Below are 19,301 nucleotides of genomic sequence, written 5' to 3'. Positions count from 1 at the left end.
AACAAAGAAACTTGGCATAACACAAGACAGTTTCATGCTTCAAATGTCAACATTGACAATCTTGAATGCCTGATTTGAGAGTCATTTTGAGGGAAGCGCTCAGGTTTCTTTTGTGTTTATTTGCAGTAGCTTACCGTCACAGCGTTTTTTTCTCATAAAGCTGACAATCCTGACCAGCATTATGATTAATGTGTAACTCCAGGAAGTTTCATAGATTGACTCAGATTGGGGAAATAACAGAACTAGTGGACAACAAAATGTCCAATGTGTCAGTTTTGATACCATTTATGGTTACGAATTATCAGTTTATTTACAAAGAGTGAGCCAGCATACAACTGATCACAGCACAGGGGAAGTATACTCATAGAACACATTAGACGTTCCATTGATTGCGGAGTTGTCTACAGAAATAGCTTTATTTGAGTAGGGTTGATGACCGAGCGTAATTCATACACATTCTCAACTGGACATGCGCTTGTTAGAGTGGACACTAAACAATTCACTTTTTTAATGACATCAGGCAGCTTCTTTTGATGGGCCATTCAGCTTGTTACAAATTCTGGTTTTTAATTGTATTTCTGTCAGTTTTGCCAAAAAGATTATTTGGATTATAGATTTCATGATACATTTTTCTACAACTTCATTGACTCACTGCTGTGGAGTCCAAAGTGGCATCTTCAAAATGATTGTACAATCCTAAAATATACAATTTAAAATCAAAAATATCCATTATTAGAAATTCAACAAAAAAAAATGTCTTGGTGTTTGATCATTTATGATAAGGATCAATTTGCGTACAAAGATCTTCACACTCACAAACCTGTTTCTGAAGGGAATTATATAACTCTCTGTCCTCCATCAGTGCACCTGGTTTTCCTGTGTGTTGCTGTGGGGTGTGTCGGTGAGAGCAGGTGTGATACTATCTGCTCGTCACTGTTGAATTGATCTGAATGCAGAGCTGAGGGCCGCGGGAAACTCCACACTGGACTGTGTCCAAGTTCTCATTACTTCATGTTAAATGGTAACACCAAACACTCCTGCTGGGACTTGTTTGATCATTTCCTCGCTACCAATGTCATCATACAGTCTGAGGCGGTAGCATGAGGTGATCATTGCTGTTAAAGGCAGAACAGTGGGGCTTTAATAATGAAATAGGTATCTCTGTAATTGCCTTATTTATTGGATACAAATATATGCATGATTTGTGATGGCAATTGAGAAAATGGAATTGATTGATTTGTTTTTAATGACATGCATTATTGATACAACCTTCAAGTTGATGGAACTTTATCCTGTAAAGCAAGAAGAGGGAATTTCCTGGATCAACTTTTCCTTTTTAGCGCCTGCCTGTGTGTATGTGCCTTCACACATGTGACATATTATAAAATTACCTCTTTTATGACCAACTACCTTTGATACCGGAGAAGATCAATCATTATGCATTTGTTGATTACGTTTTATATTATCTATCTCAATCTACAAAGTAACTAGTTATCAGATAAATGTTTGAGAGTAACTACTAATTTAGACCAAAAGTTTAAAGGAGCATAAAATACTAATCAATTACACCCAAATGTAATACTAAGATAAAAATATATATATGTTTTAATTTACAGCTTTCACATGCAGTGCTATGTTTATGTAAACAAATGACTGTTTCATAGCTGATAAATGTCACTATAAACCTTATACCATAAAAACATAAATATTTGGCCAAAAGTGGAAAGTTGATGGTAATGAGGTAACTACCAATTTAAATATTGCACCTAAATATGTAGATATTGGCTTATAAGTGTATATTAATGTGAACCAGACATCATACCCATTGGTCATGGTGATGACTTTTCAATAAAAATCTTTGGAACCTGATTTTAAATGTAAAAACATCAATAGTCAAACATCTTTCATACTTTTAGGCTCTGTATATCTCAGGTAAAAGAAGATGAAGCAGCCATATTCTCTTCATCACGGCAGGGAACAATAACCATATTTGGTACGGTGTGCAACATAAACAGGGTAATTCCAACCTGGAGATGTGCTTATTAGGAGTGAATATTTCTGTTTACAGGGGCCAGGTATATCTTTCCTCCCCAACACCCACCCAAGTCACAACACCCACGGGAGTCCCCGCAGTTGTAGGGACTCCCCATTTCACAATAATAGCATGCTGCAACCACAAACCAGAGGTGTTGAAAGTGAAACCAGACCAGTAACGGCTGGTTTTATGTGATGGAAACCTCTTAGTCTTTTTTTCCATTATTTAACCCTCGCAACATATAAGGACCTTTAGGGACAACAGTGTGTTTTTGGGCAGATATTCAGTTTATTACGTCACTTGTTTTGATAGTACCCATCATCTTCAACAAGAGAAATGCTGTGATACCCAGTATTTTCAGAGTTTTGGAGCTATAACTCATTAACCAACGCTTTTTTTTGGGGCAGTGGTGGTGGTAAAGTCTGTAGGGACTTGGCTTGGGACAACAGTGTCACCAGTTCAAGTCCCTGAAAGACCAAGTGCTGCCGAAGTGTCCCTGATCAAGGCACCATTCCCTACACTGCTCCCCGGGCGCCTTCCATATGGCAACCCACTGCTCCGAACTATAAGATGGGTCCAATGCAGAATGTAAATTCCCCCTCTGTGGCACGATTAAGGGTTCCTTCTTTTAAAGTTCAGATTTTCATGGTTTTAATAAAACAGTCTATAATCAAATAGAGTCATAATGTCTCTCTAACAGATAGAAACTTAACCTATTTAAATCCTTTTAGCTCCATCTACTGGAGAAACACATTCCTTGTAGTTATTACATTCAATTCTTTAAAAGGTTTTAAAACACACTGTATAATATGAGGCTTTAAGAATCTGTTTGAGACCTGTCCTGGCGTGCATACAGGCTGTATGGTCACAATTAGTAACAGTTAATTAATAAATATGGCATTTGTCCCTTTACAACCTCGTCTCATGACTTTGTGCTGCATTGATTCGATTTCTAGATCGTAAAAAAGGAGACACATTTATTATGCTAAATTGTAAAGGCTTATACTTCAGTATTCATAATTAGAAGCTTGACTAATCCTTTTTTCTCATACTGTCTAAATATACCTGTAGTCCCCTTCGTCTGAAACATCCTTTTTCTTGTTTCACGTGTAATCATCGAAATTATCTAAAGTCATGCTGTGAATCAGATTACTGGAAAACAGATACATACACAAAGTTTAAGAAAAAAGCAGGAATCTTTAATTTTGTTTAGATATCCCGAAAAAGGGTGGTCGGGGGGGTTTACACTTAGTTCTTTAAATGTCTTGTGTGTAGATCTTGAATACAAACTGAAATAAATAAGAGTTACTCCAACATGACCTCGTCGTTTGTGTCTCTTCTGTCGCTCCCAGATGGAAATACAAGTTGTAGAAAGTTCTCCCGGGGAAAAGGCTTCAGAAGCAGAGACTTGGTTACGCTCTGAACACCTTTTTAAAGTTCAACCTACTTCATTTTGAAAATGCTGCCTCTGTTCCGCTCGGACAAGTCACTCCTTCTCTGTGACGTGTGGTTCCGAGAGCTTTTGAATGTGCAGCTCCTCCACCAGCTGCTCCACACAGGCCTCAAACAGAGGCTCCGGCTCCTGAGAGACAACAGGAAGAAGAATCATCACACACTGCACACAGGGTTGTTGTAACAGATAAATATAAGTTTCCACATCTTTCAGGGGTATGAGTTTAGGTTAGGATGGGATAGTGAGGTGTAATCTATAGCTTTGATTTGTAATGAATTTCACATTGAACATAGAAAATATTTGCAAACTGTGTTTTACATTGTGTATTATTTGTATAGCATTACAATATACAGTATTTTATAATAGCCTACTCAATTTTTACATTGTTTTATCAAATTCAATTTAACATGTATAGACTTTAACTTTATTATTTTCCATATTTTAATGGGACCAATATTTAACTTGCATTACTTTGTTACAATATTTAATTTATTTTTCTGTCTTAATTAAACTTGTGCAATTGTTGGGTAGCTGTTGTTTTCATGTGTATATAAAAGTTTGAATCTTGAAACTATTTCACTTTTTTATGTATTTCTGTTCTGTCTTAAAAACGTGCTGAATGAGATTCATGCAGTTGTGTTTGAGGACTTTGTTACCTTGTGCTCCAGCTGCCTCTGTTTCTCCACGGCCTCGACCAGACTCAGACCGACCCACTCCGCCTCCTCCTCTGGGATCTCAAACTGCTGCTTAGAAGGGAGGAAGCAGAAAAGGGGACTTATCATTTGTTTTTTTAAACACAACGCCTATTGTCTTTTTTAAGGGCTACCATGCCAAGACAGACATTTGGGATCACACAGCAGACTTGAACACATCACACCTACTTTGTATGTGTTGTAGACCTTTTCTCTCTTCACAGGGTCTGCGGGGTAGAGCTCTGTGTCTTTGCGCAACAGGCGGAGCATCATGGCCCTCTTTAGGTCCATGCCCAGCTTTGAGTTCAGGTCTTCCTTTGATGTCTGATAAGGGGTGGGATAATTACATTAATAAAAAAGCCTGATGAAAACAGATTTTTGTCAAACAAAAGATAGGTAGAACTCTTTTTACTTTGAGGATATAGAAGTCAAATCCAAAGGCAGCATCGATGAGGTCCAGCGTGCGCGGTGTGACTGTGATGGTGAACTTGTGATCGAGGATCTCGCTGTAAAACTCTCTCTTCAACAGCAGTGGTTTCCAGGTCTTCTTAAGTCGATTCGACATCTAAGGAGAGAGACATTCAGACATCGATTATTTCTACAGATAAATCTCAATCATGTTTAGTTTTAACTGCGGAAAGTGTTGGAGAATTTTAAATGTCTGCTGGGCTTTAATGCCAACAATCAGTGAAGCTGTATTATTTACACACCATGCATAATATAATAAAGCTGTTAACTTGTCTGCAAACAAAACCATTGTTGCTGCAACACGTTATTTGATGAGAATTTACACCAAGACCAAACTTACCTTATATGATATCTCTGCCTTATTGAAAGGTAAATGCATATAAAGGAAAGAGGAGGAGCAGAAGAAACAAGCAGAGGGTGACATGCTAGTGTGCTAGTAGGACTAAAGAAAGAGATGTCCCCTCCTGATACTCACTTTGTCATTGTTGGCGTATCTGTAGCCCCGTATCCAGCCCTCTCCTCCCCACAGGCCATCCTGGGATTGTGGAGGGTATAAGACGGGCACCGGTACATCCTGCACCCGCTCCTTTTTCCCAGTCTTTGGGTTGGCTCGGTATTGGACGCCCAGAGGTCTCCAATGGACCGGTGTGGGATCTTTCGGCTCAAGGGTCTTGAGGTAGTGTTGGGGGAGGCGAGCGTAGATGCCCTGCTTTAGTTTCAGGGCCTCCCAAATTTGGGGGGAGTATTTATGAAAAGGCATAACAGACTTCTTGAGTCAAATCTGGAAGACAGAATGATGATGAAACATTGTTAGTTAGAAATCAGTAGCAATTCATAGCATTATAACATAGCCAGGATGCAAAAGCTTATAATGTTTACATTTTCTCAGGTTCATTAACAACACATAGTATATTTTGGCTTCTAAGTAGACCAAGTTATACATTCTAGATAAATATTAAATAATAACTATATTTATTATTGATAAAATATATATTTTTTAATTGACAGTGTTCGAGATGATTGGAATATCCCAGTGCCAATGTCATCGTCTTTGCTTTCTTGCAATTTGACCTGATACATTAAAAAAATATATTACTTAAAAATGTTGTTGATTAAATACAGCCATAAATAAGTTTTAATACACCTTTAGTCATTTCAGCTCAAATACTAAAGGTTTTAAATCTAGATTTTGACACCAAACCTCAAGACTGTAATTATGGTATTCCGGAGTATACTCAAGGCTCTTAATATTACGATTTTTTTTTTTTGCGTTGCACATTAACAAATACATTGGTAATGAAATAAGATTTTAAATTTAAATATATTTTTAATGAAGATAATTTAAACCTACTACATTATTCCCTGACATGCTCCGTGCCAGGAAGTTTTTTTATTTTTTAATAAATTAGCTGCAGGTGGTTGAACTTAAATGAAAACAAAAATTCATTAAAAGGATCTCACAGCACAAGTGAACAACTTTTGTAACGTTGCTTGTTAGCAGGATGCTAGCTTGCGCATGCTAACAACACAGGTTTACATGGAAACAATGATTCTGTGAGGCTAATATATATTATTGAAAGCACGTTTCAAAGTCTATCTTACCTGGTAATGACAAAACAGTGACCTTCAACGAAAAGAAGGTGAGATTTTAATTCAGGTTAGCCCAAAAACAAGCAGGCAAGGACATCACGCTCAGCCTCCAGTACACAGGGAGATTTCCGCATTGATCAGCCCGCCTACACCAAGGAGAAACGTGATTGGATGCCTGACAGGAACTCGCAGGTGATTAGTTTTAAAGGTTGTCAATCAATGTTGATCTCCGGGCTAACTCCTTACACAATAATTGCGTCCCTAGATCACAGCCCGAGATACTGTATGTATTACAGGTAAAAGTACAACAAAACTCTCAAATCAAACAATGTACAAGTAAATAAAAAGCCTACATCTTATTTAATGAAGAAAGATACCGAATACAAATATTACACTTCTCGTTTTAACTTCGCTTACTTTTATTGTGAAGTGCATGGACAGAGTTTGACAGGAAGTAGGTTCTCGAGGTAGTAAAATGTTTTAATGGTTATAACTGCAAATAAAACGCAACTATAACAGTGTTAAGAGTTCAAATGCGTAATTTTAAAATTAAGTTCACTGTTTTGATTTGCCCTTGAAATGAATACAGTTTTTTTCAAGACGTCGGTTATGTATGTTATATCTTCATATTGAGATTAAATCGACCAATATTTCATAGAGGTCCTCCGAGCGACGGCTTCAGTGACTTCGCCCGAAAGGTGGAATTGAACCACTCTGCCGCTAAGCAGCTACAGGTTTGAAGCCTGCACCCCGGACCACCGAGGATCATCCGGGCATTTGTGAAACGTCAGTCAGATCTAAATATACCTCATACCAGGAACACTCCTCTGAGTCAGGGTGTCAACACAATGACTATTGTTATTTTGCATTTATCACAGTGCACTCCTGTATACAAGCTGTACTCAAGTGCTCGATATCCTCAAACATATACAGCTAATACGTCTGATAAACTGCCAAAACAAAGGAAAGTAGTCGGGTCTGTGCTGTGTTATGCTAATAGATGCTTTGTGATTGGCTGTCTGAAAATAAAAAAGGTGGAGCCACAAAGCGACATCAAAGGGGAAAAATATGACCCAGATTCAGAGATTTAGTAATAGCTTCTCACACAAGTAATTTTTTTAAATCCAGTGATCTATAACAAAACAGATTTAATCACATTGAGACAGACAGAAGAACAATTCATTCAAATAAAGGCTCAGTGGAGCACAGGTTCAATCCCCACCGCAGTCAAAATGTCATTATGCCCTTGGGCAAGACACTTCATCCCAAGTTGCTCCTGTGGACAATCCCCACAGTATTGAGTGTATATAAGTCACTTTGATAAAAGCTTTTGAAAAGTGAAATGTAATGTTATGTAATGAAGAAAAATCAACAACTGTAACTGTATGCATTTATACACTCTGTAGTTTAACCTTTAATGCATCGAGTTTCAAAACACTTATGACGTTTTGTATGTAAAATCTTGATCTTTAAATAAGGTAGTCATTAAAGCTGTCAGATAAGGGTAGAAGTATACAGCAGCATACAATTGAAATACTGAAGTAAAGTACATGTACCTAAAAATGTAACTTAAGTTCAGTACTTCAATGAATGAACCATGTTACTTTCCACCACTGCGCGTTATAATTGTTTCATTTTGTTTCTGCCCATGCAAACAGGATTAAATCACTGATGCATCTGTTCTTTTGCTGCTGTGACACTGGGATCAATACATTTTTATTATCTTAAAATGAAAAGAGACACATTTTAGTTTTACTATTTGTTTTAATGTCAGTTCATACAAAGGACAGATTAGAGAAGTTCCAGGTACAAATGAAGCAATGCAACAAAAAAGCCTCCACTTTGACAGAATTGCACTTGATATTGCATAGAAAATCTGTGGGACAGCACTGTGTTAATGTCACAAAACTACAGAACAATAACATATGTCCAGGCACAAAATATTTCCCCCTACATTCAGTTAATTAAGCTCTTCCAGTGCAGTTCTCTCAGTCAGAGGAAGGTGTTCTCGATGACCAGAGTCTGAGGTTCTTCCTTTGTTTCTCCAGCTGCTGCTGCCAGCAGGCTCCTGGTGTCGTCCAGGGAGGAGCAGCACATATTCCCAGCGCAGGCCTTTCCACAGGCGAGGCTGCAGAACAGAAGAGGAGGTAGGGAGGGGTCCTCTCTGTGGAGGACGGGCGATGCACTGCCTGCTGAGGAATCAGGGCAGGAGGCAAACTCTGGCTGAACGGTGCAGCAGCTCACTCCTACACTCTGCAGCACCTTAGTGACCCCCGTCATCAGGTCAGCACACCTGTGTAAAATAAAAATAAAATTGAGTTTTCATTGTAGACACAAATGTATTCATTATAACAGCAGGGTTTCTGTGTTTCATAGTTGGCGATAGCAATGATTTCTTGTAATATCCATATGATTACTGTGTGCAAATCATCAAGGACAACTAAATCCTCCATCAAACCATTTTATTACACTTATAAAGTTATGGTTGCAGAACTTCTCCCCACCTTACTACAACCCTCAATGGCTTTTTGGTTACAAATTTGTCAATGATCATGATATAAACAGATAGAACCAACGTCAACCTTTTCCACCTCACCTGTGCACTGGAAACCCAGCATGGCAATGTACATGGACAGAGGCCACCGTGAAGGATTCAGTTAGCTGCCACACGTGGAGGTCGTGCACAGCCTGCACCCCGGGTACACTTGTAATTCTCCGTCCAAGATCAGACACACAAATGTGTGGCGGTGTGGCCTGTAGCAGCAGCAGTACATACCTGTGCACCTGGAGAGATTAACCAGTGAAACAACGGTCAGTACAGGTTTGGACACAACTGCAGTAAATATGCATTATTGTGATGAGTGGATTGAACTCTTAATTTGGTCTTGGTAAGAGCTCCAGCTGTGAATGCTTGAAAGCAAAGTTCATACTTAAAGGCATGACATTAGGAACAGAGTCTGACCTGTGGCAGAGCTGTGACAATTAGCATTATCACAGCGAGCAGGGAGAGGCCAGGATCCAGGTAAACCAGCAGGCCACAGGTCCCAGTGCTGTGCAGCAACTGTGGGCCGATAAGCATCACCACCAGGCTGTTGGTCAGAGCCAGGAGAGAGGTACAGAGACCCTGAAGGACCAGGACGAACGACAGGAGACTGACCGGCCACTTACTGATTGGTAAAGTACTCTCTGTGTGATATGTTGACTTGAAGACTGGGGAGGTATTAGATGCATTTTGATTGTCTGAAGGGAGACAAAACAGTAAAACATTATTGATGCAGAATCCGTGAGATCAGAGTTAGAGAACATCGGCGTCTGAGCCATAAAGAGCCAAGCAGATCATTAAAAACCTCACATTTGATATGCTTGAGCTGTGTGACAATATTGAGAAGAATATAATTTTGATTTGAATCTTTATTTATTCCTATTTGAAAATGTATGCAAAAGCGAGATATTTAACATTAGGACGTTTTTAACAATAATCCTTGAATGTCAATTATGGATTAGGGTTAGGGTCATGTGCACATAATGTGGTTCTTTTTCTGCAGGACAATATAGTAAGAAAACTGACAGTTAAGCAACTAAAGTCTCTTACCAAGATGTCCTATGCACTTGTTAACCCTTAAATGTGAAACACTGCTGGCAGCTCCACAGTTGCTGCTGTCCTGAAAAGCTGCTGCATGCAGGTGGACTTCTGGCTTCTGTAAAGTTTGAAAGTCAGTGTCAGGGACGCTGGAGGTTCCCGGGTTACAGAGGATAAGCGCCCCGTTGTTGTGCGAGTCGTTCATGGCAGAGTGGATATGGCTACCGTCCTCCAGGACGCGACCCTGCTCCGCCCTCCCTTTAGTTTCTTCTGCAGTCAAGACTGTGGGAGGGGAACAGAGGAATGAAAAGCAAACACAGACTCTGTTTGATGTTCCTTACAGCTGAATATACACTTGGCAGCTGCTTCAAAGTAAAATCTGTCAGAGCAATATCATCATCTGGACAGACACTAATTCTTCTGTGGTAAAAGATTATTATTACATAATGCCACAGTGTAAGTAAGTGCTTTCCCATGGTCCCATGCTCTGCAGCAGTATTTTAAATATGCTCTATGCTTCATTGTGAGTTGCCACAAATTCCACATAGTCCAAAATGAATGAATTTTAGAAACAAGAATTGCAGAATAGCCCTTAAAATCCTTAAATACAGTACACATTTGGTTCAACACCATTGTATCTCTGATTACATATTATATTACTGACTTTATGGCGAACCAGTTGAAACTGGATGTCAAGTGTCAAGATTTCAAAGGTATCAATACCATTCTCATATCTGTACGATTCATTTAAGGATACATCTATCTAAAAGCTTAGCATTAAGAATGAGAACTGGAAGGAAAATTAACATCAGCTAAACCCTGAAAACTCCAGGACTTCTTCTACATTTTTCTTGAACTTCTTCAAAGATTTTGGGGTAAAGGTAAGGGTCGCTGCGACCTCACCACGCACACATTTTGTCCATAATTCAAGAATGCACAAATGGCAAATAGTACAACCCTAAAGACCGCTTGCAAGGGCCACAACCTGTCCCCCCACCTCTGACGCCATTGATTAGACCACATCCATCTTCTAACACAGCCTTGATTTTGACTGCAGACCCGTTTAGTGATGCCGAATTGAGTCAAGGTGTAGAGATAGGGTGTAATTCTGGGGATTATTTAAACACACAGAGCCTGACCTGTGGGAAACATTTTTTAGGTCGGGCTATGCAGATGTGAAGTTTGTAAACAGAGCTGCATATTGTATACTGTATGTTTGTGCATCAGCTCTCAAAGTGCACATCTGTAGGGAATGTTACCTTTGCGGTTCACTTCAAGGGGAGATTCGGTCTCGGACTTCCTGCAGGGCCCTGCCTTCTCCTCCTGCAGCTGATCCCAGTTCAGCCAGACCACCAGCATCTTATGCAGCACACTGACAGCTCCGACCGCCACCAGCAGCAGGGGGCGCTGCACTGGGTGTGGGTCCAGAGTAAAGCCGATGATTTCCAGGAAGTAAGAGAGACACAGAGAGGTCAGGAGCAGAGCGGAGATGAAAGATCCCACGGGCTGAACCCTGCTGCTGGTGTAGGACACACCACAGGCCGGAGGCCCACCAACCGGGCTCGCAGGTGGAGATTCAATGGATGACTCTGCAGGTGGAGGGGAAGGCAGTGCTGATGAAGAGGAGGAAGCATGTGGGGGAGATGTAGAGGAGTCCAAAGGAGGAAGAGCCATGCGCAAGAGGATGAAGAGCGTATGGAAACCATCTACTAAGGTGATAAGGGACTTGCACAGCTGACTGATGGTGACCTCACACGCCAGCAGGAGGATGGTCACTCCCAGCATGCACCAGTGTAGCACCCTCATACCTGCAAGAAACACTTGTTCTTACAACCTTCACGACACATGCTTGCAGTGTGCTCATTCTTTCTTATTTAAGGTACAAAACTCATAAAAACTCATTTACATTTTCTCCCCTCTCTCTACAGTGTCTTAATGTGCTGTATCTTCTGCAAAAATAACAAAAAAATAAAATAAAAATAAGCAAATAAAATCAGAGCTTAACCACCTTGCTGTTTTAGCAGATTATACACTCAGTTAGGAAACTCTCATGCTGATGGGTAGTACAGTATACAGTATATTGGTTATATACTTAATATTGTATACAATCTTTATATGCAAAATGTGTGCTGTCATGTAACTTCAGTCAAGTAAGAAAAATGTAATCTTCTCTGAAATGTGCAGGAGAAGTATAATGTTGCACTTAACTTAAGAGTTTGGTACAAGTTCCTCATTGCTTGGTGTACTGAATTACTTTCCACTGCTTTTAATATTAACTTTAAAAACCAACCACACCAGCTTTAAAGTTACTCTCACCCTTCCCAGTTGCAACATTAAAGTTATTTAAACATTCTGCATCAATAATTACAAGGCAAATATAATATATAATTCTGAAATTGTCTATTCTGCACAGTGAGTACTTTTACTTTTGTTATTAGTATTTTGATGCTTTTCATTAAGTAAAATATTAAAAGCATGACTAAGTATCTCACACAATACTACTTTAAATGAGAAAAAGATCTGAGTACTGTCACCGCTTACTCTAAGTCATGGCTTGAGCGTAACACAAAAAGAACAACTGGGGAACTGATGTCTAGGACAAATGGTACTAATATTTATTTACCTTTTCTTTTCAGTATAAAGTTTATTCACCCAAAGAAAGTGGATGACCCTCGACCAGCAATCAAAGATGAGTTGAGTTCTTGGATGTGATCTCTGCGCTGAAATCAGAAAAATGTCATTCATAGTGCTCACCATCTCTCGCTCTCTGTGTCCCACCACACTCCTCCTCTAATCGCAGTCATGTGAGCAGGGGAGGAGGGGGGGTGTCGTCCTCTCCTCAGGCATCCCTCCTCAGCTCGGTGGTGGGAGAAAATACCTTCAATGGACAAACACACAGCCCACCCAGCCTTCACACACTCTCTGAGTAGCTCCTGTGAAGCTAATTTGCACCAATTAAATCACCGTTGAGTTGTCAGGGTCATGACCAGATCATAATATTATGTCTACAGACATGTAGTGGGGAGGGTCACAGGCAGTGAACCCCGCGGAAGAGTGGGAAGCTCACTTTGCTACCTGCACACACCAGACATAGCAGCTGAGGCAGCCTTTCTGTACTGCTTGACATGGTAGTATCCCTTTTAAACTGTTTATAATTCCTTGGACATGCGTCAAGGAAGAATAACTATATGTCATGGATAAAGGACACACTTGACACCAAGGAAAACAATTGTAAGGGTACAATTTGGCTACATATATTATAATTTAGCTATAAGGGGGAAACAAACACTGTTTTGTTTCTATTTCTTTAATCACAACTGTCTTCTGGGAAGTGCTCAGCACAGATGCAACAGTTCCTTTGCTTGCACTTTAGACCCCACATGTCTATTTTTACAAACCTTTTGGAGGGGTACCAAAAAGTTTGTTCTTTTAAAATATTTGTCCTACAGTAAACATCACACAGCTTCAATCATAAACCTAGAGCTGAAACAAGCTGATGAAGAATAGAAATGTGATCAAACAGCCTCGCATAAAATAACTCAATCTTCACACAAGCTTGTTTCCTGTTTATCGTCTACAGTGGTCAAAAATGGCAGTGAATTTTATATATATATATATATTTGCTTTAATAACATGAGCCACCACACACTACTTACCAGACCATGTGAGGAAGTAATAAATACGCCCTGAGCACATGCTCCTGAAGTGACTAAGAGTGTGTTTTAAAATCACTCTTTGCAGGACGAAGAACATTTTACTCCTTACTTGAATATTACATAATCTCCTTTTCAAGCATTTTGCCAAGACTTGGTTGGGAAGATTATTAACACCCTCACACATGAGGTATCTCGACACTCCTGACCCCAGCAGTGATGCTGCAGGACCATCAGCTCCTGCTCTGTGCGGCGGGTCTGTTGTAGTCCACTGATCTGCGAACCAACAGGCCAGATAGGAGCTGACACCCCGGATAAATCCTGGCTATTCACCAGCATGCCAGCACATTCCTGAGGCACGGCCAAGCCAGAGGAAAGATCCGGCGAGGAAGCATTTGATCACTTGATCACTGTCCCTAACAGAGATAGACCTGGCAGCTCAGCTTAACCTCCAGCAGAGCTGGTTTTTAGTTTTGAAGGTCTGCCTTTATCCTTTTTAACAGCTACTGTCAGGGGTTATTTTGTACTGTAATTTAGATTCATTCATAATAAAAAGTGTATACATATATTTTATTTATCTACTAATGGATTGAGAAACTAATTTTAAGCTTTAGTCAGCCTCTAATTACTGTTATTTAAATTCCTCTAAACAACTGCTGTCGTTACATATATTTTTGCCTAATTTCTTCCTGCAGTTGTGTTTCTTGTCGAGTTGTGTCTGGTGTATTCCTGTGCCCCAAACAAATTCTTTGACCCTTTGAAATGAGAACACAATGTTATGAAGAAGTTAATGTTTATGATCAACATACCTGATCCTGGCTCAGTTTGACTCCCTGCTGAGAACACTCAAAACACTAATAATGTCCAGTTTCTTAGTCGGAGGAAATTCAAATCTGTGGATCTAACAAAACAACTTCACAGAAAGAATGCATTGACAGACTCTGTACCCTCAGGTGCTCACTCACATGTTTCATGTCGATGTGGACAGAGACAGCGCCTCAGGAGCTTCTCTGGCCACATGGTTAAAACAGAAAAAAGAGGCCAACAGAACATTTGTAAATGTTGTTCATCCACAATTCTTCAGAAACCCCATAACACAATACAACCAAGCCTCTGCTGCTCCCTTTATCACAATCATGAGGACTGAACAGTACATATACAAAAAACACACTGAACTGCAATGAGTATGTATCAGGGTTGTGTGTGAAAATCCATTGATTTATTACACTGGGACAGACACTTCTGTTTTGCAGAATAGAGGTTTTGTGTGAGCTGACAAATTCACACTAACCATTAAACACTAAACAATTAATATTCAACAATAGGATTTTGTCCATTTAGACCAGTGGTTCCCAACACAGGGAGCAAGATCCTATAAAATATCTGATCTTCACAACTGAACCTTTATTTAAACGTTGCTAATGGTTGTGTTAAAGCATCCCTTGGTTCATACCTTGGATAAGGTTAAGCATGTAGCACGGTTAATATTGAAATAACTAAGTATAAGAAAAAGACTCACATTTAACAAAACCACAATTCTTCTCTCCCTCATTTTTAAAAGGTTGTATCAGAAAAAGGCTGGGAACCACAGATTTAGGCTACTATGATAAATCTTTATTTAACCAGATGAAACCAGACAGGATCAGACCTCTGGTAATCCGGCCATGAAGGCAGCAAAGTTAAACGTCAACACATACAGACAAATAATCATTGCTCAAGATAAAAGACAAAAAGACCCTGTGTTACATGTCAGATATTGACTCACTGGGGCTGCCTGTTTATGTTGAATGGAAGGGGAAATAACACTTTAATATCTTCTCCCTGTCTCACAGGCTCCTGTATTACTGAGCATTACTGGGGAAAGTAGTGCACTACAGCAGATGTGAGTGGGAGAGGGTGTTTCTATGTGTTGTTGGAATCATTTTAGAATAAAGATGATCCCAAATTATTACAAGACAGTTTATAGGAACTTATGAACAAAACAACAAAAGTTTGGAAAGCAGAAATATAATTTGTGTTTCTGTAAATCTTTCATTTTTTGAATATTTCTAGAGTTTTAGCAGTGTGGCTCTTTGGCAATGTCATTTTGGTTTACCACTTTTGACCAAAATATATCAACATTTGGAAGAAGTGCCTTGATAATAATATTCCCATCAGTCTTAGTTTAGTGCTGGTTATCATCAAGTTTATCAAACATTTGACTCATTAACCTCTCTGTCTTTGCACTCGCTACAGACAGCATTCCTTCTTCTCATCTGACTGAGCCGTCGGGATAGAGAGGCACTGAGAAATGTGCCTGTCAGCTATGCAGTATTTTAGCAAAAACAATTACAACAAAACAGCTTTGTGGTGTTGGGTCAAGAAGTCTCAATTTGCTGTAGAGGAGAACATCATTGTCCTTTCTGTGATCCCTACTTCAGATACAAAGGGGGGGGGGGGGGGGGGGGTGCTGCTGCTCAACACAACGTCACAAACATCGTGGGAAGAAAAAACAAATAGCTTATTTACATGTCTGCTAGTGAGCTAATTACATTGGTAGATAAATGCATGTAACCGCTCAGAGCCAAGATGAGTCATCAATACTATCTTTGCGTTTTACAGGCAGAGGAAAGATAGGGATTTGTATATAAAAATAGTCAGAAATGATTCAACACATACATAACAAGACATACATTACAATCAAGGTACAGACTTAGAACTTGGGACAGTTTATTTTTCATATCAAACATGGTTTTACCAGATGCCAAGTTCATGTCATCATAGCTACTCGTAATTTTGACTCGGAAACCTGGATTTTAAATGAAAAAAAAAAGTACTTGGACGACTTATATCTTCAAGACAAGGTAATTATTTAAATGGATATGTGCAGGATTTTAAAAATGTTCTATTCATAAGATCCCTGCTATAAACTTTGCTTAAATACAGCCCCATTGAATCTCGGTCTTTGACAATCTTCAAAAAGGAAAACAGATCCTTATCAGAAGACAGGAAAGCAAAAGGAGAAATGTTTAACAATGTAACCTTCAGTTTAATAATAGTTTTGTCCTGCTTTATATCTTCATCCTTCAGCACCAGGGGCCGTTTGTTAGTGCACAAAAAACCATCGCCTGACCAACCCTAACAGAACATCATTGTTGTATCTGTAACCAAAACTCCCTGAACTGAAATACAGATGTAATTGTCGTTTTGGTACAAAAAGTTAAAATACCATTCTACTTCGATGGGGACAGTAATTTTCAATCTTGTATTAAATAATTAATACTGTTTTATAGAAGTGATGTGATCCCTTTTTTTTCTTCTGCAGTTCAGACATTGAAACATTCAGTCATATAATTTAGTCATTACATGCATTTATTTGAGAGGAACAAATTTGCCATACATATCTTTGTGATTACCAGCACATTTCAATTAAGTTAACAAATTATTATTAAAAATTTCCAAAAATTAAAGCATAACAAACAGTGGGGGCAGACTATCTGTTGGGTGGAGAGGAGCAGGAGGGGTTGAATGCTGCTCCTTTTTAAGAAGAAAAGGAACAAACAAACAAACAAACAAACACCTGCCTGTGTCTGCCTCAGGAGGTAATCAGAGCAGCTTCACGACAGTTGCTGGATTTGGGCGGAGACATCAGCTGTTTGACCTTGATGTCCTTTATTTCTGTCTCCTCTGAGGGAAAACAACACCGCCAGCGCCCTCTCCTGGCCACAGCTTCACCCAGCAGAGTCAACAACAACAATACTCTGATGAGAAATAAAGTTTGCTGCTTCCTTGTGTTCGCTTTCATTACTGCACCCCGACTGACTGCTACCATAGTCAACCATATTTACCTTTCCTTCCAACACAGATTACCCTTCTACACCCTCCCCCCCAAAAAACAAAACTAAATATTTGCTCTAGTTTGAATCTGAAATATACATCAAAAATATGGGGTTAATCTTTAAAAGCAAACCCCGAGATGGAAAAGAAATTATAAAATGAGGATGGGGTGAAGAAGAAACGGGGGGGGGGGGGGGGGGGATAAATCAGGAAAGGCTCATACAGCTGTAAAATAAATAGAAAACAAGTGATTTCTCAAAGCAGCCCAAACGAAACGAAGACTGGATCTGAAGTGGTGAGATTTGAAGGCAACATGAATGATGAGCAGGAGAGGGGAGATCACAGAGGAAGGAGGGGGGACGGGAGGAAGAAGGGGTGAGACTAGAAGGGGATATTTCGCTTTCCCACATTTGCAGAAGTTCTGGGTTTTTTCAGCTGGGAGCAAAATGAGCGACTTTCAGGAAGGGCTGTTTTGTTATGTTAGTGTAGAGACAGCTCCTCCACATCAGATCTGAGGGGGACGCTGATTCCTGAGGGGCCAAAGTGAGCAAAGGGTGAGAAAACAGACGGTGGGAGGTCACTTTGGCAGAGGTCCCTTAAGAGTGTCTTATTTTTTTTACAGAAGGGGCAGAAATGGCCAGGGGGAGTGGGGGACACAGACATAAAACTCTGACATTTAAACAGACATGTTAACACCCCCTCCCCCACTCAGATATAAAAGCCTCTGACAGCGACATACTTCCACCTCTAAACAAATGCTTAAAGCCAGCAGGTCCGCTCACCAGGGTCCGTTATATTTCTTGTGACTGTGCCATCCACCCCACTTCTCTCATCATCACGGATATATATATCTTTGTGTTTTATGAGAACAAAACAAACTTTAATTGCTAGTTATATTACCGGCTACAGTGGAGATCTACACAAGAGAGCAAGACGAGGGCTGTGAGGAAGGTCTGTTCTGTCTTTGGTTAGTGTTTTATCCTCCAGCTCTCTTCGTCCTCACGTCCAGGCGGCTGATAATGTTTAAAGACTGCAGATTGACAAAATGTAGTGATGACAGTGTGATTTTATTTCTCCCCCCCCTTCATCCTCATAGTGTGCATGTGTATGTGTGTTTCAGTGGTTGATGTAGTGTGGATGTAAAAGGTTCCTTGTTTGTCACGGCAAAGCTCCAATAGATTTTAGTCCTTGAGTGTCTTTCCATCATTTGCTTGTATTTCATGTGTAGAGCTTCGACTGTAACACCGGTTCTTCTGGCCTTTATGGAAAGGTCGTGTCGGTGGTAAAGTCAAAGGAATGACGGAAACATTGTAGGGCAATGCAGGTCACGTGGTAGAGCCAGACAAACTATCTGAGGGCTGTTTTGTCTTACCGTCCCTGTGGAAGCACAAGAGAGAATACACAACTCAATAATAGCAAACATTATAATCCATGATTGATACAAATCTTCCTGAAGGTAAACCTGATGCCCAGTCTTTGCTCATTGTAGCGAACATTCTTTGCAGTTCATTTTTGTCATTTCTATTACATTGGCTGCAACAATTCATGCATTTTTTACTAAACAGCTTACATCGTTTTACTTTTAACCTTGTCCTTTACTGCCAGCCGTGTCTACACTGGTTCGAGCAGCACCTGCAGGCTGCTGCCTTCATTTAATATATTCAGCCACGGCACTGCAGTGTAATTAAAATAGATTGGCGACTCTCACAGGCAAATATAAAATCACTGTGGTAAAAGACATAAGACAAAAATGCTGATCAGGTTCCAAGGTAACTAACAGTTATTATGTTTGGAGGTGAAAAGGAAGTGCAGATGCAATGGTACTAACAAATAAGACATTGTAAAGACAACTACGGCAAGTATAGAGCGGAAGGGGGTCAACCTTAAGAAAGTGTGTCTTTAGACTGAACTGAACTTTACAACGGAGAGTTTGGGTCATTAATACTATCATTTTTTCTTCCTGTTCGGGGCTTTCACAGTGATTTTGCCGTTTTGCCATGTCATTGGTATGTAT

The 19,301-nt window shown here is 39.8% G+C and overlaps 4 protein-coding genes and 1 non-coding gene across 9 annotated transcripts in view; all 5 read right to left on the bottom strand.

Moving 5' to 3' along the window:
- Positions 1–19,301, bottom strand: part of LOC134880006 (ribonucleoside-diphosphate reductase large subunit) — a 305,041-nt gene that overhangs the window by 52,732 nt on the left and 233,008 nt on the right. The window lies entirely within an intron of this gene.
- On the bottom strand, positions 3,213–6,398 carry mrpl28 (mitochondrial ribosomal protein L28). 2 transcript variants are annotated; one of them, XM_063906229.1, is made up of 6 exons: positions 6,251–6,398; positions 5,124–5,429; positions 4,593–4,745; positions 4,370–4,504; positions 4,145–4,234; positions 3,213–3,617 (listed from the first exon to the last, which is right to left on the bottom strand). In XM_063906229.1, the coding sequence occupies exons 2-6, from the start codon at positions 5,406–5,408 to the stop codon at positions 3,522–3,524; spliced, it is 759 nt and encodes a 252-aa protein (XP_063762299.1). In that variant the 5' UTR covers positions 5,409–5,429; positions 6,251–6,398; the 3' UTR covers positions 3,213–3,521. The 2 variants fall into 2 exon arrangements, with proteins under 2 accessions (XP_063762299.1, XP_063762301.1); XM_063906231.1 differs by having other exon boundaries at positions 4,145–4,231.
- On the bottom strand, positions 6,927–7,013 carry trnastop-uca (transfer RNA opal suppressor (anticodon UCA)). Its single transcript has one exon. It is a non-coding gene; the product is annotated as a tRNA-Sec (tRNA).
- On the bottom strand, positions 8,048–12,759 carry LOC134880669 (proton-coupled zinc antiporter SLC30A1). 4 transcript variants are annotated; one of them, XM_063907682.1, is made up of 6 exons: positions 12,573–12,759; positions 11,078–11,626; positions 9,831–10,100; positions 9,201–9,478; positions 8,835–9,022; positions 8,048–8,531 (listed from the first exon to the last, which is right to left on the bottom strand). In XM_063907682.1, exons 2-6 carry the CDS (start codon positions 11,622–11,624, stop codon positions 8,231–8,233), a joined length of 1,584 nt encoding a protein of 527 aa, XP_063763752.1. In that variant the 5' UTR covers positions 11,625–11,626; positions 12,573–12,759; the 3' UTR covers positions 8,048–8,230. The 4 variants fall into 4 exon arrangements, with proteins under 4 accessions (XP_063763752.1, XP_063763751.1, XP_063763753.1 ...); XM_063907681.1 differs by lacking the exon at positions 12,573–12,759 and adding an exon at positions 12,442–12,539; XM_063907683.1 differs by lacking the exon at positions 12,573–12,759 and adding an exon at positions 12,471–12,538.
- The window catches only part of ppp1r37 (protein phosphatase 1, regulatory subunit 37), a 34,598-nt gene continuing 30,360 nt past the window's right edge, over positions 15,064–19,301 (bottom strand). The window contains exon 13 of the mRNA XM_063906745.1: positions 15,064–18,664. The gene's annotated coding sequence lies outside the window, so the exon portion shown is untranslated. The remainder of the gene's footprint in view (positions 18,665–19,301) is intronic.

The sequence above is a fragment of the Eleginops maclovinus genome, chromosome 18, assembly GCF_036324505.1.
Source record: "Eleginops maclovinus isolate JMC-PN-2008 ecotype Puerto Natales chromosome 18, JC_Emac_rtc_rv5, whole genome shotgun sequence".
NCBI lineage: Eukaryota > Metazoa > Chordata > Actinopteri > Perciformes > Eleginopidae > Eleginops > Eleginops maclovinus.
Note: the sequence above shows the minus strand (reverse complement) of the source record. Positions and strands in the feature narration are given on the sequence as shown.